Genomic DNA, 18,741 nt, shown 5'->3' on the forward strand with positions numbered 1-18,741 from the left:
CTGTAAAATTGAGCCTCATGCCCTGGTGTTGGCAGGGGTCTTTTGAGTTTCAGCCTGGGAAATCAGTTACCCAGAATGGCAACTAAACGAAGACGAGGGAGATGATTAGCTGTGCAGGTTGGAAGAACTTCTGCAATTCTATTTGCTGACTAGGTTATTCATGGAACTGAAATTTTGCTAGCCATGAGAACTGCACGAAACTGCCTTCTTTGAAAAGCTTTAATTGCTAAAATTTATCAACTGGGGACATCATCCAGCTCCACTGCCTTTGTTCAAAAGCATTGGTTCCTGCCTTTGAACACATTTTTTAGAGCTTGTGTTCATGGATTGCAGCTGCTGGAAAGACGTTGGATTGAGGGATCCCCTTGGACTACTCTACTCAAGTGAGAATATATTAAAGAAAATTTCTTCACTCAGCGTATGTGGCATACTTATAAATGGCTCTGTACCTGATGAGTGTTGTGCTGTAGCAATGCAGAAGACTTCATCAGCACCTGTCTTAGCCATTGGATCGGGCTAATAGAAAACATGGTCATAACTCACCAGGATGAAGAGTGCACTTTGATGTCTTTAAAAAGCTCAAGAAATCATAGAGCTTTCATGGCAGGCGCTGACCTGCTGATGGGTCTACAGTTTATATCAATGTTAAAATCAATATATTTTAGATTAACTTTAAGGCAAGCTATATGGACATTAGAACCTTAATGCTGCCTGCAATTTTAGTAGACCATACTATGTCTTTATTGATCAGCATCAGGGATATCATGAGAATCTCCTATCCGGTGAGGCATCGTAGACAATGGTCAAACAAAACTAGAAGAGATGAGATACTCTCGAAATAATACCCCTTTTGAATGTATTGATGGTAAAAGCTGTACTCTGGTGCAGGTTTTAGTACAGGCAAATCATTAGATCCATAATTATTTGAGCCTGCGCCATATTTTCAACTTGCATGGGATTACTACATGTGAAGAACTACGTAGAACTAAAGGCATGATGATCATGGGAAGGCCAATATATCCCTTCTCTTGGACAAGGGTGAGGGGCTGGTTGGGCTAAGTAAGTTGGATATATTTGCCCTGGCATCAACACGGATACATCGACTGGATACGGAGTTGCCACCTGTCACGACCAAAGGAAAATTAGCCAATAATCAAATAATTGCTCGATGAATTATAGGTTGGAGAAGAAGGGAGTTATCTGCATAAAAATATGAAGTGGGCAATGCCCGAAAGCGTGCAAGGGATTCAGCCATGTCCACTAATAAGCTAGCATTATGGAGAACAATAAAGTGTACCACCAATTCAATATCTGTATTTTGTTTGGAGGTAATATTTAAACCTTCATTCATTGTATAGTTAATTTCCAATTTGCAGTTTTCACTTAATTTTGAAATTTCAAAAAAAAAAAAAACACAATTTCACAACACCTAGTTATGAAATTTTGCAGAATATTGCACAATTTCAATACTGTGCTTGCTAAATTGGTCATTCTCCCAATCAGAAAATTCAAAATTGTGACTCATCTTCGAACTGAAACTCTTTTTTTTTGTGAGTAAATCTCAGAACTGAAACTTAGCAGTGATTTCCAGGTTCTTGAAACAACTACTGATAAATCATTCTTATAAAACTAAACAGGCATCATACAGCTATAATGCAAGTAGACTTACAGACTCTGAATTGCTGAGCTTCCCAAGTGGATGCGTCTGAGTTGGTTGTTGGCCCATCTCCATGGATTCTTGATCATCAGTTTGAGATGAAGGGTGAGAGGGCCTCGGTCCAAGTAAATGCTCGAAGATTGCCATGATGAGGAACATGGATACTAAGACTGCTGTAGCAACAAACCCAAAGGAGATGGCATTCATGGATGTGCCGACGTCCTTCCAGGAAGCCTCCCTATCAGTTGTTCCTGATGGAGTTGTGTTCTCACTCCAAAATTTTGGTCTCTCTTCCATGCTGTTCATGGCTTCTTGCTTGCTCTCTTTAGCAACTTTTGATAGCCGTATCCCAACTATAATCCGTCGTTAAAGGATTGGCTAAATCACCTACGTAGAATTACAACTCTCTTGAGTGTGTACAAGAGTTTACATCTTGTCCTTAAGGCACTTTCAGTAAAAAGATGTGCAAGCGTTATCAAATTGTTAATAGATAGAACAGCAGCAGCAAACTAACCTCAAGGAAGCAGATGAATAGATAGAATAGCTGGATTGAACTGTTGGGGGAGTTGCTCAACTTCTGCGTGAGTGTTGAATTTTAGCTTCTTGGTTATCAACAAGCTGTCAAAGCATCAGCATCAACGGTATCTCAGTATAATAGGAATCGTGTGCATGCTTCGAGGCGATGCTTAAATAACATGTAGTAGTTGAGAAGAAACAGATTATTTTTAATAAACAAAAAAAATAAGAAATACATCATGTAACCATCTATCAAAAGATTTTAGTTTCTAAATTTTCCACATTTTAAAACTCTAGCAATTAAGTTTTGTATAAGAACTTTGCTCGAGAAAAAAAAAGTTTGGTGGGAGAACTCCTAAGAATAATATAGACCACAACCACAACTGACCTCTTGATGAGAAAGAAATTGATGCCACAGAAGAAAGAGAAAGAAGATGCAAAACTACATCTTGTTCACAGAAAATTCAGGGAAAAAAGAAACAAGAAAAAATTCCAGAACTGAAGAGTATGGAACACATGGAACCATCTAATTTTCATCGAGTTTATTTCATTTTGGAAATTAGTTGAAATTTTAAGAGACAAGTCCACGCATCAGATTTAACATAAGCAACAAACTACAAAAGAACAAATATAGGAGGTTAAAATTACATGCAGATAGATGGTCATATTTCCAGTACTTGTTTTCATGAGATATTTATTTTCTAGTACCTAATCTGTTAATCGATCAACATAAAAATATTTTTTAATAGTTAGCTATCTTTTAGATTTTGAAAACATACTCAAAAGCAAAATAACACTAAATAATTGCGGAAGGATAAGGTCTCCATTCCTCCTCAACCAGATGTGATGGCATTCTCTTTATAGTGAGAACAGCAGCACAGAAGTTTGCATCCTGAATTCTTTACATGAAAGATAACCAGAAACCATCACAAAGACTCGCGCAAAGGCCTCATTGACAGACATGGTGATATTCTTTCCATATTTTTTCTACCATGTCCATTTCTCGAATCTTTCTCTTTGCTAGGACAAGTTTTCATATGCATGATGCTTAGATAAGCCACAGGCACTAGAAAAGAGAAAGGGAAGGAGATGGACTGGGACTTGGGGGGCTGAGCACAGCTTCAACCTAGAATAGCCAAAAAGTGTGATAATTGCACAGATGATGCTCAAATGAACAGCGAAGCTAAAAGAAGACTTGGTGGATAGCTAACCTGACGTCGAACGAGAACTGGAACCAGAATTTCGTAACAAGGTCTTTGTTATTGCAAATAAGCTGTATCTAGCTTCAGCTCCCCTTAATTATGACTGCACTGCCAAGGAAGGAATAGTCGATGGTTGTTGATCCCAGCCAGCATCAAGCTAATTGCAATATAGCACAAAGTGGCATTAATGAAGGAGAAAAAGGATGCAAGTGCCTAGGAATCTCCTATCCTCTTCCATTGTTTTCTATAAGCTTTTGCTTCAACCTGAATGAAAACCTGTACTTTGTCCCTAGAAGACTTCGACCAACTCCTCACAAGCAGCATAAGTGAAGGGGTGGATTGGTCATTGTTATATGCCTATCTGCAGTCCAGGAGAAAGTTCAGTGACACTGAAAAAAATAAAGAGCATAAGTGGAAACCAGCACAGTTCCTGCCATTACTTTGAGAAAAAGGAAAGCTGCCAAGGCAATGTGTAATATTTTTTAAAACAGATGAAAGGCTGCAAGCATGGTGGAAAGTAATTCCTATATCACATTTCAATTCTCCAAGAACATGTTCAGATCCCACATAGAAATAGTCCAAGGATTTCCAAGAGGAAGACATGAGAAAAAGAGAATCCAAGTACAGAGATCTTACAGATACACATAGACAGAGGTACCATGATTGAAGGGAAGAAAGAAAAGCATTGGCCTAAAAAGAACCGAATGGATGTAGGATTAACAAGTGAGGACCAAGAGCATGAAAAGGATTGGAACTGATCGGGCGCTTGCCGGTTCCTCAATTTCCGCACCTCGATGATTATGATGACCTGTCAAGAGGTGTCCCAGAAGCTTTTTCACAAAAGCCATCAACTGAATTATCCACTGGGAGAGCACATGGAGTGGAAAAAAGAAAGGCAAAGGTATTGCAAAGGCTTCAATAGGTATTGCAACCAATTGGCAAACATCCTTGGCTTCAAAGAAAAATAATTATGATAAAAAACAATAGCTGCTATTATTACAAAGTGAGATGACTAGATAAGAAGGGAAGCAAGGAAACATGGCTTTTTAGACTAATGAGCATTGAGGGTCCATCTTCAACATGATAATAACTATGTCTATGGAGGAAAATAAAGCCTACAAAGACCTAGCATGAAATCCTTTTGGACTTGTAAATGATGAACACCAAAAACAGACAAAATAATTACTTGGCTCTCTTTTTTTATTTGGTTTTAAAGATTTGCTGTTGGATCATGTAAGGCTGTTTCCTTTTCGATTATCTCAGGCTGCGGGCATTAAAACTCGGTCGCTTCATTACTTTAAGATTATACAAAGGTTGTACTCTAAACTCCTTACTTAGAAATAAGTTGTTGGACAAACTTGATGGATATTGTTAAACAAAATTATGAACACATCTCGGTCCATTGGCGCATTGTCAGTAACTATCTTCATTTGCCTTTGAAAGGTTTCAGAGTAATTGGTTAGCCATCGAAACTTTGAAGATGCAAAGGTCATGCTGCTAATTTATGAAATGTGACTGACTGAGGAGGTAAATAAGGAAATCATTTTGAAGAACAAAATATATCAACTGAATAGATTTCAAATAATTGAAAACGTCAGAAAATTAATTGCTAAAGCTCTGTAATAATAGTATTCCTTTAAACTTCCTCTTTTCTGAAAAACAAGAAAAGCCATTATAACTATTTGGGTCATGAACAAAGGACAGTTACCGTCGGCTTCATTTCAATCCTGGAAGCAAGAAGTCCCCTCATGAATGGACTCTGGAGACATAAAGTAGGAGAGGAAACAGTAAAGCCATGACTTTTTTTGGAGGTCTTGTCCTATTTTTTTCTATTCATCCACAGTAGTAACAAAAATTCTGAAGAAAAAGGATCGAATAAATGATTTTCCTTTTTCGAAAAAAGAAACAAAGAGCTTTCATGGTAGAAGTATTCGTGAAGGAGGATTAAATGCTGATATTATAAGCATTGAGGATCCAAAAATGCAGACTGGACAAGCTAATCATATGATATTTAAACAACTCAAACAACTTGGCAATCAATGATGATTCCAACCAGGGAACAGAAGCAAATGAAGTATAGATACCAATGAAACTAATACCAGTATCTTGCAGGGGAGACCGCATCATGAAACAGTTCAATAGGAAAACAAGTACCAACTGTCCAACACCACCACATCATTAAAAGGAATTGATAAATAAAACAAGGGGACTTCGTTTATGTAAACATCAAGACAAAGATGCACATTAAGTTCTGCTTGGCAATTTGATTGAAAGAAAAGTCTCCATAATCTTAGCCATGCCACTGAAACATTATGGGGAAAAATATGAAGAGATATTGTTTGGATTCTCTCATTGTTATTTTAACTCCTTCACCCCCTTAAACTCTTTGCTCTCCCACCAAACCATTTTTTCACTCCATCTCTCGAACTTTGCAGGAATGAAGACAACAAGAGTGACAACAAAACAGGTTGATGAAATGAGCAAAACTTTCGGGTGGAAAAATAAAACAATGATCGAAATGTTTGCTTGGTCAAAAAAAATTTAAAGCCTTCTCTATTGAGGTTGAAATTTTAAAAAAGATTTGCTTTCATTGAGAGTCGAACTCAAGACCTCCCGCTTACTAAACGGGTGCTCTAACCAACTGAGCTATGAAAGCCGTTTTAAAGGGAGGAGTCTGTCAAAATAAACACCAATTTATTTTCCTTGTTTATGATCTCCCCTATATTTCTGTCTCTCTCTTCATTCAGCTGCAGAGGATTTCCACTCTTCTTTGTTTAGGTTAATTTTGAAGCCTTCTCCCTCTTTTTCATCAACACTTTGCACTTGTTTACAATAACACACCATTATTTCTGTCTGTTATCCATTTCTGTATCATTCATTAAAAGGGATTGTATTTCCAATGGATTTGGATCCAAGTGTGAACTCTTAAAATTTTCATTAAAATTTGATTTTGTACTCAGGTAAAAGGGAGAAAGAAAAGGAGCTGTTCAGAGAAGGAAAAAAAAAAAAAAACATGCAAGGAACACAGAAGACTTAATGTTTTACGTGCAACATGCCCTCGAAGCAAGTTTAAGCATCCAGATTTAGTTCAACAGATCACTCCATAACAATTATCTGGAAGGCCAAAGCCTACCTATGTTGCAGCTATGGCCCATGACTATCTAATCCTGCTTCATGACCTCTCCTCCTTTGATTCCCACCCTCTAAAGTTCGCAAACTCTATGCATAGAAAAAATAACAGCTATTATGTTACAGTAAAATGTTAGCCAATCAGAACCATCCTCTGTTTGGAGAGGTATAGTTTCATGCCACAGGCCATCAGTGTATTATTGGAGAGAAGCATGTGATTGTTTGAGGCCCACCATCCATGTATTGCATAACACCCTTCTTAGTTCAGAAGAACGGGAAGTTTCGGAAAAAATAGATGAAACGGAAGAGATCCGAGTGAATAGAAAGGAAAAAACAAAGAAGAAATTCTACTTTCACTTTAAAGAGACATGCTATAAAGATAGCTCAGCTCACGAAGATTCTTATCTTGATAGGTATCAAGATAATTAAGAAGACTTAAAGTAGAGAAAAATGAAAAGACCTATTTCTGGTTTGAAAAACCTCTTGTAATTTTTCTTTTCGATTATAAACGATGGAATTGTCCATTGTGATGATGCCATTTTACAATACAAGGATGGCATGTTATCTAAAACTGGATGTCTGCCCTCTGATCCAAACTCCAATGTCAGAAGAAGGGAAAGGATGAAGAGAAGAGGCAACTTTCTTTCTTGGTGCTTGCAACAATTATCAGCTTGAAATAGACGTATGAATTACATTTTTTTTTTATCATATCTTGAGATACAACTAAAACTTGGATAAGTTGCATGCATAAGTTGTTGAAAAGCCGATGAACAAATACCACAATTTTGGAATTGATCAAAGTCTTTAAGCTGATCAAGGGGAAAGATGAGCTTCTTGATCTCCCAGCCACATAATTTAACAAGTAGTCATCCTTCACCGCTGCATGCATAATGTGGGAAGCCTTCCATTAGCTTAATCCCTTCTTGGTGCCAAACTTTATAACCAAATGTATGTTTCAAGGCATGTCATGTCTCATGAAGAAGTGTTTCCCTCCATGGATCTAACTAGTCGTAGGCTCGTAGCATAAATTATGTCCCTTTAATTATGGGCCTTCTACTGCCCACCATCCAAAAACACGAAGGCCCATCAACTCAAGAAGCCCATTAGGCTATCAACTCAAATCACATGGATCGTTCTAATCATGTGGCTCAAGCAAGTAGTGACATGAAATCCACACATCATACAGTCAATCGCTCTCGTATTGGTGTATCTAAGCCCAACTTGAGCTATGCCAATCTTCATCAATTTTCGTGAAAAAGAAGGATGATACGTAGCACCGTGTGAGCTTTTCATCCCGATCAGAATTGGGAGCTTGTTCCAAGAGAGCCTCAAATGCATGTTATTGGACCCAAGTGGGTCTTTAAAACTAAGCTTCATGCCGGTGGATCTCTTGAATGCCTTGGAAGCATGATGAGCAGCTAAAGGCATTGATCAAGTTGATGGCATGGACTACACCGAAACATTCGAGGCATTGTCACGACCATCTTCCCTATACCTATTGTTCCAAAATGGGAGATACATCAACCGAACAACAACCATCGGGGATTCATCGGCAAAAACCATTCAAATCGAATCATGCTTTATACCCATGTAGCCTTCGAGAGCCTAGTTAGGCCGATTTAGCAAATTTCTTCTTGCTTATGGATTTTGTTATTTCGCTGTGTGAAAATCCAAGATCTCATTTTAAAAGACTAGCCGGAAGATACTATTTAGATTTTTTAGCCCTGAATAAGTACTCGAATATACTCATTACATAGCCCATGTGAGACCGAGCATACGTAACCCCTCCCTCATTTAAGCCCTAACATCCTCTTCTGGTTGAGGACTGTGACCAGCAAGCTCATGGTGCAGTATCTCCTAATCCACATAGGTTATAAATTGGGTCCTCTTTGATACCATTTGCAATATCTAGGACCTCATTCAAAAAAAATAGCGAAAATGTATTATTTGAGTTTCTTGGCTTTGTATAAATACCCATGATGTACTCATTGCATGGCTGATGTGGGACTAAATATACGTTCGCACAATTCTTCACATATTCTTTCTATTTAAGTATTAGCATCTTCATCAGGCCAATGGCCCAAATTTATTCAAATGCAATGGGTAACGTTCCTTAATTTATATAGGTCTTAAGCTAGGTCCTCTTAGATACCATTTGCAACAACCCAGTATTTTATCTAAAAAGACTAGCTGAAAAGTGTTATTTAGGTTATTTGATCCTATATAAATATCTAAGATCTATTTATTGGATAACTGATGTGGGACTAGGTGCCCACAGAGGTCATCACACGCTGATCCTTCAACTTTTGTCTACCTTAGCTCTTATGGGACACTGGTTCCATTATTATGGTTCTTACAGGATTTAGCTCTACTCTGCTTCATGAATTCATTAACATTTTGGGTGGCAAGTTTGCTACATAGGAGATGGGTCATCTCTTTTATCTTCTGGGCCTAAAAGTCACAACACTTGGAGATGGTATACTTCTTTTTGAATCAAAATATGCCTTGGATGTCCTTGAAAGGGCATAGATGACGGGTTACAAGATCAAACATCATCTATGGTGTCAACTTTGTTTCTCAGTTTATGAATAATCTAAACTGTGGTCACTACCAAATGGCGAAGCGCATTCTAAAACATTTTTAAGGTTCTCTTCACCTTGGAATGTCCAAGTATACTATTCTTGTGACAACATCAGTGCTCTGTATATGATCATAAATCCAAACAGCAAACACAGACTATCACCATTATGTATATATAAAGCTACAGATTGAGGGCATGGAAATAGGTCACTTCAGATCTGCTACATTTGGTCTGTATACCTGTAAACTTGTATAGACTGTTGGGAAAATAAACCAAATGCAACAAGTATAGTTAGTGAAGTATCAATGCATATTTTAAGCTATAACTACTAGAATATTCATGATGTATAAATAATGCCTTTTAGATTTTCATATAAGTATAAATAATTATCTCTTAGATACTATAATGCATTTACGTAAGGAGATGTAAAGGGTCACAATGTAACTATAAAATGCCATCTTAGAAGTAAGCAAGAAGAAGTAATGGAATGAAAATAAAAGTGAATGTTTTCTATTATCCTCGTATGCTAAAATAGAGCGATTTAGAATCTATTCGCTTCGATAATGAGATCAATTTTAAGGACTCTCAATTCTATAGGAAGGAAAGACTTGAAGATGTTGAAGTTTTTCTTGAAAAAAAACCCACCAGACTACGTTTAAAGCAAGAGGATGGTTCTGGTTATGACAATGCTGCATGAGAGTTTCATATGTCATTAATTGTCACTAATGGCAAAAGTTATCCATTCATTGATACTTGCCAGCATCATCTCTCACTTTCTACCAAAACAAACAGTCTTCTACTCTGACGGCTGCAACTTAGCCAGTCTGCCTTTTAAGAGCAGATCATTGAAGGACTTACAACAAGAGGAAACAATTTTCTGAAAAAAAAAAGATAAAGAGAGCCAAAGGAACCTATTTTAGAGCTTCTTGAAGGAGAGGCAGCATGCCAATGATAGGATAATAAATGTTTGTCCTCTCAAGCTATTCATTGACAGAATGGTCCTCGAAGAAGCTGCGAAGGCATAAAGAAAGACTTGCGATGGGTGCAAAATCTAGTCCTAGGTGTGCCTAAATCCCCTTTTCTTTACTGTATATACTTAAAAAAATTAATCCAAATAAGAAGAAGGGAAAATTTTCTCAATCCATTTAACTTGAGTCTTCAAAAAGATTTTAGAAGAAAGAAGAAAATTTAATGAAAGTAAGATTTCTTTCCTTTAAGTGATTAGTAACAAATTAATATACATAGAGTCTACTTATACTAATAAGGGCTACTCTTGCATAATCCGGATCGGATTTTTTTTTTTAGTTTTAGTTCGACTTAGCATTTCTAAAATTAACTAGTGAATATAACTATAAAAAAGCTAAAATATTACAAGAGCTAGTTCTTAACTTCTATATTGATTTTGCCTTCAATTGCTCCACCTAATTATTTCCTAATTGAAAGATACGTTAGATCTTTTTTTTAAAAAAAAAAAATCAATTTTTCTATTTTAGAGCCCAAACAATGAAATTTAAGCTTTCTCACTCGATACGCCCTACACTTTAAGGAGCAATGCCACATTGTAGAGCTCAAAAAGTCATTTGATTTAAAATTAAAAAAAGGATTATCTTGATTAAGCATCGTACAGGTAAGTTATAGCCTCTGGAAGTTTGGTATGTGATTAGACTTTCCGATATTGCCAATCTTAGGATCCTTTTTAATCCTACACGTAGTGGTCAAAATAGTCTATATCAAATCTGATGGTCTCTTAGATCAAAAATTGATACCAAATTTACTTTAATGCAAGAAACAGAAGCTCCATGTATAGTTTTGCATTAAAGAAAAATGCAAGAATACTAGTAGTCTTTCAATGAGAATGTCAGCAACTATATCAGACATTATAAGTTAGAATCATCCTAATAAGGCAGTATGCAACCTAATATAACTTAAGAACAACTTTGAATACTATCACAGCACCTTTTCTTTTTTTGAAGGGTCGATATTAGTTTATATAATTTTCACATTGAGTGGGCCTTTAATTACTTACAAATATTTAATATAATTTTCACATAAGCTACATCGCTTAACTTTTTAAATATATATGACTAAGCCACAGTATTTCTTTTTTTTAACAAACTTTTACCCTAATTCGATAGTTCATATCTAAATTAAATAGATGGCATTGATAACTCTTTAGATATATAATGTGGCACATGTACCAATAGTACAAATGATTTAAAACTTCATAATGCAATGAAAGTGTAAAGGAGTAAGCAAGAAGAGATGCAGTGATGCTACAACTAATTTCAGAAGATTTATCATGCAAAAATATGCATAGACACAAATGAATGCTACTTTTAGCAAGAAGAAAACTGAGTTGGGCCTGTAGATACCTTGACAGCTATATTCAGGAGAGAAAAAAAGGACACCTTGTTAGCCCACATCAAGCCCATGGACCATCAAATTATACCATATAGGTAATAGGTTTTGGCTTTGCTACATCCAGTCTTGCCCCTCTTAGGTATACTAAAAGATGTTAAAACTGTAAGCATGTAAATATGCATATGCTTGTGAGCATACCTGCAGACAGACAGACAGACAAACAAACAGACAGACAGACAGACAGAGATCCAAGAGGCTTGGTTTCAGCAAGGATAAATGCAGTCCTTCCTTGAGTGACAAAGGTAGAAACATATCGAGGCTAAATTTTCTGCAAACATATATATGATCCAATGTATTTTTGTGAAAATACCATCTTAGGGTCTAGGGCATTTTTGGACAAATAAACCTATCTCAGATATATTTCTACACAAAACGAGCAACCATGGCAGCACCCAACTTGAAAGATCTCAACTACCAAACTACATTTCCCCATGACTCTTCGAATCAGATGTGGATTGTCAAGGGCCTACTTGATTTGGTAACCTGCAAGTTATCATGTCCTAATTCATATAAAAGAAATCCAAATTCCCATCTTATCCTTTTGAAGTATAATTGTTGCACTTATTTGCATATCAAAGTTTATATTGTTATTTGAACAATTTTACATGTAACTTGTGCTGTCTCAGCCTTTTCCACTTTCACTTAGGAAAAGATGATAGATTCTTATTACTTAACTTCATTTGGGTTAATTATAACCTTCAAACAAAGAATATATATATATAAACAAGCGCATCGTGCAACCATAAAGCCATATGATAACATCAAAAAGCATAATTTAGCACTTTATCCAAATGATGACAGGACAAGTCACATGTAAAAAAGTTACACCAACACTTATTAGTTTCCCAGCATGAGCTATCAAAGGATATCACAAGGAATTGAAGGGATAGGACAGTGGATGGTGGATAAAGATTACAAGGATTGCAAAAGCAAAATGCCATGATGGAGAACTATAATACATGGACCACATAGAGCCGCATGACAACATTAGCCATGCAAACTCTAGATGAAAGAACATGACCCTATACACCTTTCAAAAGGGAAAAAAATCTATGTTACTCTTACCACTCTTTCTACCCAACAACTTCCATTCAAACCTTAGAAATACAAAGGGGGAATAACTTGGGTGAACTACAAGGCCATATTATAATATCCAACTTCAGCATCATTAGTGTAATTAATATCCACAGTTCGACAACCCAAAGTTAGGTTAAGAGATCTGGAAAGAGCTTGTAACAGTTGGTCTCCTTGTTGGGGTTGTCTTCTTTTCTAGGAGGAGCCGAGGAAGAAGAAGGAGATTGATCTTCGGAGGCATGATGAGGAAATTCAGATAACATCAAGACCACTTCCCTCATTGTTGGCCTCTCAACACTGTTTTCCTGAATGCATAGCATTGCAATAAAGAAGACATGCATCACCTCATTTATAGGCACCGTGCTTAGCCTTGAATCCACGATTGTAGCAACATTGTCTCTGCTACAATTAGTGATCCTCTTGGCCCATTGCACTATGTCCACCCCATTGCCAAAGTCTCCAACCGGACGTCGTCCAGTGATAAGCTCCAAAAGAACCACTCCAAAGCTATAGACATCACTTTTCTCATCTACTTTAAGAGTGTAAGCGTATTCTGCATTCACAAAGAGCAGAAAATATAAAATATAGTTTCAAAAAAAATCTATATTACTCTAAAAGCATGGCAATTATTGAACTAAAAGTGAAATTTTATGCCAGATTTTTCTAGTACCACATAAAGTTACGAATAATCAGTTTACACATATATTCAGAAGGTAGGAAAATATAACTCTCATCATATTTTTTTTTTCGAGAAAAAAGATCTAGTTTTGCAACTTATTGCTAGTGAGCCAGCACAATCTCACATATTAACTCAAAATTACTTTCCAGTAGAGGCTATGGGATTTAGCAGTGAAACCGACTTAATTAAGCCTAACAAAACAAGTGGATGGCAGCATTCACTGCAATCCCAAGGTAGGAATATCCCCCTTCAAATCAAGAAAACGATGTCAAAGTTTGAGGGAATCTTTCCTCCCCTAATAGTTGACTACTTTTGGCGAATCCTAGGACAAGCATTCACATAGATCAAAAAAAAAAATATCATATGAGCCTCAGTGTCAAAGACATGCTTGTTAAAATACCAAGCAATTGGTTTTATTAACTGCAAACAAGGGCTCATTAATTTGGGATTCTGGTACTGTTCGTCTTTTTATGAAGGCAGTCAGAGCTGCTTCCGTGTCGGCCCCGCTGACTCGGACTTCCATCTCGGACGGTACGACTCGCGGCACCGAAATTAATGGGCGGTTCCAGTGGATCCCACTGAAAATACCCATATCACCCCTAACGTTTTCACGTGAAATCATGGAAGTCACCCTCCTTTGTAATTTTTTTGTTTCTCTTTAGATCTCAAGCTCAGGAGATCAAGAATTTTGAGTTGAATAGGAGCTATGGATGCCATTGCCACCCAATTGGCACCTGTACTTATTGTCCTTTTCAACTAGCCAGCGAAAAATTATATCCTACGCCGTATGCTTTAATGTAGTCGTGCACCATACCAATTATCTTTTCCTTTTTTTTTTCTATGAGCCTGTCATCAAGACACATGATGAATAAAATCTATGGAAAAAAAGATGAGATGATTGGTAATGATACAGAGCTATGTAGTGCATGCTGTGTAGGGCAACCCATATTTCTAAGGCTACCAGCCTCCAAGTTAAAGTGATTTAAGTGAGATCAAAGATTTTGAGTTGAATAGAAGCTGTGGATGCAATTGCCACCCAATTAGCACCGGCATGTACTTGTCGTCCTCTTATTCTAAACAGCTAGCGAGAAATTATATCCTATACTGTATGCTTTAATATAGCTATGCACCGTACCAATTATCTATTTTTTTTCTATGGGCCAGTCATCAAGATGAGCATATGATGAATGAAATCTATGAAAAAAAAATGAGATGATTGGTAATGATGCAGAGCTATGTAGTGCATGCCGTGTAGGGCATCCTATATCTCTAAGGCTACCAACCTCCAAGTTAAAGTGATTTGAGTGGCATCCATGGCCAAAAAAGTTAGATGACAGCAGCTCCTTTAAGATGTGTTGGGTTCTAGTTAGTCACCAAAAAGTTCTTTTCAGGCAATGTTTCGCTGACAAGCCAACTTGACACTGGACAATCCCTAGTGTACTGCATTAATTTTGTCATATTAGACCAAATACTTTGTCATACACTGTAAAAAGAGAAAGTTCATGCCACTGAACAACTTGCCCCCTAGTATTTACTCTTAACTACTTGTATAAGAAAATCTCTATCATCACTAGTTGTCCCCTTCTGTTATAATTATTATATGTAAAATTTTCGCACTAGATAGTTCATAATAAAATTTTGACCAAAATGATATTTTTTGTCCACCTATTCTAGCTTTCAGATCAAATAAAGATAATCATAAGATGTAGTAACATTTAGAAGGGCATTTATAAGTATAGGCTTCCAAGGGACTTGTAAGCAAGATACTGTAAATCAAATCAGATGGTTGGGTATGAAATCAAGCACAGGTCAGGGAACAACGTACCAGGAGCAATATAGCCGTAGGATCCGGCAACGGCGGACATGCACTCGGATGCGCCCCCATCCCGCAAGAACTTGGCCAGTCCAAAATCCGCCACGTGTGCCTCGAAATTCGCTCCCAGCAAGATGTTGTTGCTCTTCACGTCCCGGTGTACTATCATAGGGCTACAATCATGGTGCAGATAACATAGACCCCTGGCAGCCTCCACTGCTATCCTGTACCTGCGGTCCCACCCCAAGAACCCCCCTCCCTTCCCGTGTAACACCTCCCCCAAGCTCCCGTTGCTCATGTACTCGTACACCAGGACATTGGTGTCCCTATTGGAACAGAAGGCTATCAGCCGCACGATGTTCCGATGTCTGATGCTCCCTAGAGTCCTGATCTCAGCCCTGAACCCGTGATCATGGCCGTTGGATCCGAATCCCATCAATCTCTTGACGGCGATCTGTTGGTCGGTTCTGGTGCGCCCAAGGTACACCACACCAGCCCCGCCGCGCCCAATCACGTTCGCATCCTTCATGCACTCCAAAACGTTCGGCACCCCGAAATCCGCCTGACCGAATGCCGTCAGACGCCACGTGTCACCATCGGACCTGCGGCGGTTCGACCGCGCTCGCACGATCGCGGCCGCCGCGAAGACCAAGGAGCATAGGAGAAGGCCTAGTGCAAAAACCAACTTGAAATCTCCCGAGACGTGCCGGGACGGAACGGGACCGGCCGTGTAGTTGCATGGGTTGTTGAGGACCGGCCCACATAGATGGGGGTTGCCTGCGAAGGATGAAGCATTGAAGTAGGCTAGCTGACCGGTGTTTGGTAGCCGACCGAACAAATCGTTGAAGGAGAAATCAACCACCGTCAAGCTCCTCATCACGCCGATCGACCTCGGTATTGCGCCATTGAGGTGGTTCCTCGACAGGTTCAGGTAGTTCAAGATCCCAATTCCGGTGATCTCCGAGGGAATTGGTCCGGAGAGGTTGTTTTGGCTAAGGTCAAGATAGGTTAATTGAGTGCAATTGCTGATCTCCGGTGGGATTTGGCCAGAGAGAGCATTCTGGCTGAGATCGAGCTCCACAATCTGCCTGAGTTCACCGATAGAGCTGGGAATCAAGCCATTGAATCGATTGCCATTTAGCTGCAGGGCTTGGAGGGAAGAGAGGTGTGAAATGGAGGATGGGATAGGTCCCGAGAGCAAGTTATTAGACAGATTGAGCTGAGCCAATTGGGTTGGGCCATGGCTAGAGTTGGCATTCTCTGAGATTGGACCAGAGAGGTAGTTGTTTTGGAGCTCTAGAAGGTTGAGCTTGGGGAGGTAAAGGAAGCCTGAGGGAATGGTGCCATTGAGATAATTCTGGCCTAGTCTCACCCTGGTCAGGGTCGAGCACTTGCCCAAGCTCTCTGGGATTGGACCAAACAAGAAATTTTTCAGCAGAATGAGGACTTTGAGCTGGTTTGAGGGGCAGAGGTTATCAGGGATGGTACCAGTGAGCTTGTTCGACGAAAGGTCGAGCACCCGAATCCGGCCATTGGAGCCGAGCCTTTCCGGAATGGTGCCGGTGAAGTTGTTCATGAAGAGCTGGAGAGTGTCCAAGTTCGGCAGCTCTGCGGCGAATTCTGGAATCGAACCATGCAGTCTGTTCATGAACAGGTTCAGAAGGCTCAGTCCGCTGAGGGAGGCGAGCTCGTGGGGTATCTCTCCGGTGAGCGCGTTGTTGGAGAGGTCGAGATGGACGAGCCTGGTGAGGTTCCCAAGCGACGATGGGATCGGTCCTGATAACAAATTGGTGTGGATGAATAGCGTGTCGAGGGAGACCAAATTGCCAAGTTGATGTGGGATTTCGCCGTCGAGGCTGCAGCTCGAGAGCTCAAGGTGGACTAAGTTGATGAGCTTCCCGAGCTCGGTCGGTATGCCGCCCTCGAATGCATTGTAGAAGCCCAAGTAGAGCTGCTTCAAGTTGGTGAGGTTGCCGAGTTCACCTGGAATTCTCCCTCTGAGGTCATTGCCATTGAGCGAGAGGTACTCCAGTTCAGGCAAGCTCCCATAGCTTGCAGGGATCCTTCCATAGAAGAAGTTGCCGCCGAGGTCTAGATACTTGATTCTCTTCAAATTTGCAACTCCGGGGGGTAATGGTGCTGTGAAGTTGTTGTCGTAGGCATCAAACACCTCCAAGCTCGGCAGGCTCGAGTAGTCCCAGTCCAGGCCACCACTGAACTGGTTGATGGAAATGTTAAGGTAGCGAAGGCTAGGCAAATTTGACACCATGATCTCCCCCTCGAGATCATTGCCAGCAAGGGAGAGGTTGACGAGGGATTCAAGGCCGGAGATTTCGAGCGAAATGGAACCCGAAATGTTCAGGTTGGAGAGATCGATGGCCACGACTCGGCCTCGCTCGCACCGCACTCCGAACCATGTGCAGGCCGAGCCAAGATTGGAAGTGTTCCAGCTGCTTAATTCTGGGCTGGTGGAATGGAAGCTCTTTCTCACAGAAGCCAGGACTGCGGCATCATTGTGGAGAGTACTACTACAAGAGCACAGAAGGGAGAACAGCAAGAGGAGTAGAAGAGGAAACATTTTTTTGTGGTTTTTTGGGAACGTTTTTTAGTGTGGCATGGGTTTTTGGGATATGGGTGCAGGGGAGTGAGTGGAGAAATGGAGGTTGAGGGGTTGAACAGAGGAGAATATAAGGCTAGGGAAAAGGAAAAGCCACAGGAATCTGAGAAGCTGCAAGTGGGAACAGAGGCATCATCTTTGGGGGAGAGACTTCACATTAGAAGGAATGGTGGAACGTAGTACCTACCTCTCTTTTGCCTTCAGGGAGAACAGTGCTCCCTCTCTCTCTTTCTCTCTCTCTCTCTCTCTTTTCTTTCTTCTTTTCCTCTGCTCTCTGGCTTCAGTGGGAAGAGAATGGAGGTGGTTCTGCTCGCTGGTTTTATTAGATCTCTTTGGGCCTCTTTAGCCAGGCAATAAAGGAGGTGAAAGAGGGAAAGAGAGTGAAGGGGAGAGGTGGTTTTAAATTTTTTTAGCAGGGAAAACAAGACTGCCGATGGGCTGCAGAGTTTCATTGAAGTTTCATTGGTTATTCTATCCCCCAACAGAAGAAAAAAAAAAGTTGCGGGGATGTTTAGGAAAAATATAAAAAGTAAAGTGAGTGATCAGAAGTCTGCCCTTGACTGCCTGAACGCGGTTCACTCTAGGGAAAATAAGACCGGACCAACATGGTTTCAGGATGCTACTTTTGTTATTAGATAGATATTATTCTCTTGGCAAATCATGCTTAGACTTTGGACCTAGTCCCAAGCCATGGCTCTTTATTAGCATGAATATAACTTCAAATCATCCGTTTAAGTCTACCAACTTGTGGCTGCTGATCTCCGGACTACCCGTCTCTATGAATCTGCAAGATAACAAAAGGGTTAGAGTATTTACCGGATTAGCTCCTACCAGACCCTTCGATGATTAAGTAACAATGATTATAATAATGCTGGTATTAAGGATTTACCTAGGATGCGCTTTCTTGCAGGGTCTCATGGCTTATTTATAACTGGAATTTCGAGTCTTCAGTGAATCGTATTTTAACAGTTTGGAGTCATGTTGTAACCGTCTAGAATTATGTTGTAACTGTCTAGAGATTTGGCACAACCATGGGGGCTATTATTGTAATC

At 39.5% G+C, this 18,741-nt stretch overlaps 2 protein-coding genes and 1 non-coding gene across 5 annotated transcripts; all 3 read right to left on the reverse strand.

The window, feature by feature from the left end:
• Nucleotides 1–823: 823 nt before the first annotated feature.
• On the reverse strand, nucleotides 824–4,012 carry LOC103704878 (multidrug resistance protein). Of its 3 annotated transcripts, none has more exons than XM_089930254.1 (5): nucleotides 3,816–4,012; nucleotides 3,385–3,736; nucleotides 2,172–2,275; nucleotides 1,670–2,044; nucleotides 824–1,122 (listed from the first exon to the last, which is right to left on the reverse strand). In XM_089930254.1, the coding sequence occupies exons 4-5, from the start codon at nucleotides 1,961–1,963 to the stop codon at nucleotides 976–978; spliced, it is 441 nt and encodes a 146-aa protein (XP_089786380.1). In that variant the 5' UTR covers nucleotides 1,964–2,044; nucleotides 2,172–2,275; nucleotides 3,385–3,736; nucleotides 3,816–4,012; the 3' UTR covers nucleotides 824–975. The 3 variants fall into 3 exon arrangements, with proteins under 3 accessions (XP_089786380.1, XP_089786381.1, XP_008786572.1); XM_089930255.1 differs by adding an exon at nucleotides 3,079–3,299 and having other exon boundaries at nucleotides 3,385–4,012; XM_008788350.6 differs by having other exon boundaries at nucleotides 3,385–4,012.
• A 1,945-nt stretch (nucleotides 4,013–5,957) lies between these two features.
• On the reverse strand, nucleotides 5,958–6,031 carry TRNAT-AGU (transfer RNA threonine (anticodon AGU)). Its single transcript has one exon. It is a non-coding gene; the product is annotated as a tRNA-Thr (tRNA).
• A 6,282-nt stretch (nucleotides 6,032–12,313) lies between these two features.
• On the reverse strand, nucleotides 12,314–18,013 carry LOC103704810 (uncharacterized). Its single transcript, XM_039133547.3, has 2 exons — nucleotides 15,085–18,013; nucleotides 12,314–13,133 (listed from the first exon to the last, which is right to left on the reverse strand). The coding sequence occupies exons 1-2, from the start codon at nucleotides 17,648–17,650 to the stop codon at nucleotides 12,712–12,714; spliced, it is 2,988 nt and encodes a 995-aa protein (XP_038989475.3). The 5' UTR covers nucleotides 17,651–18,013; the 3' UTR covers nucleotides 12,314–12,711.
• Between the last annotated feature and the right edge of the window lie 728 nt (nucleotides 18,014–18,741).

This window comes from Phoenix dactylifera, chromosome 4 (genome assembly GCF_051530095.1).
Source record: "Phoenix dactylifera cultivar Ajwa chromosome 4, Ajwa_hap1_PhDact_Kaust_v1.1, whole genome shotgun sequence".
In the NCBI taxonomy this organism is placed as follows: Eukaryota; Viridiplantae; Streptophyta; class Magnoliopsida; order Arecales; family Arecaceae; genus Phoenix; species Phoenix dactylifera.

Excerpts from the sequence above, each read along its gene's own strand:
- LOC103704878 (XM_089930254.1), bottom strand. The coding sequence starts at position 1,963 with ATGAACAGCATGGAAGAGAGACCAAAATTTTGGAGTGAGAACACAACT. Across the intron at positions 1,123-1,669 it reads AGCTCAGCAATTCAGAGTCT|GTGGCAACTCCGTATCCAGT; the intron begins GTAAGTCTACTT and ends TGGTCGTGACAG.
- LOC103704810 (XM_039133547.3), bottom strand. The coding sequence starts at position 17,650 with ATGTTTCCTCTTCTACTCCTCTTGCTGTTCTCCCTTCTGTGCTCTTGT. Across the intron at positions 13,134-15,084 it reads CTACGGCTATATTGCTCCTG|AATACGCTTACACTCTTAAA; the intron begins GTACGTTGTTCC and ends TTGTGAATGCAG.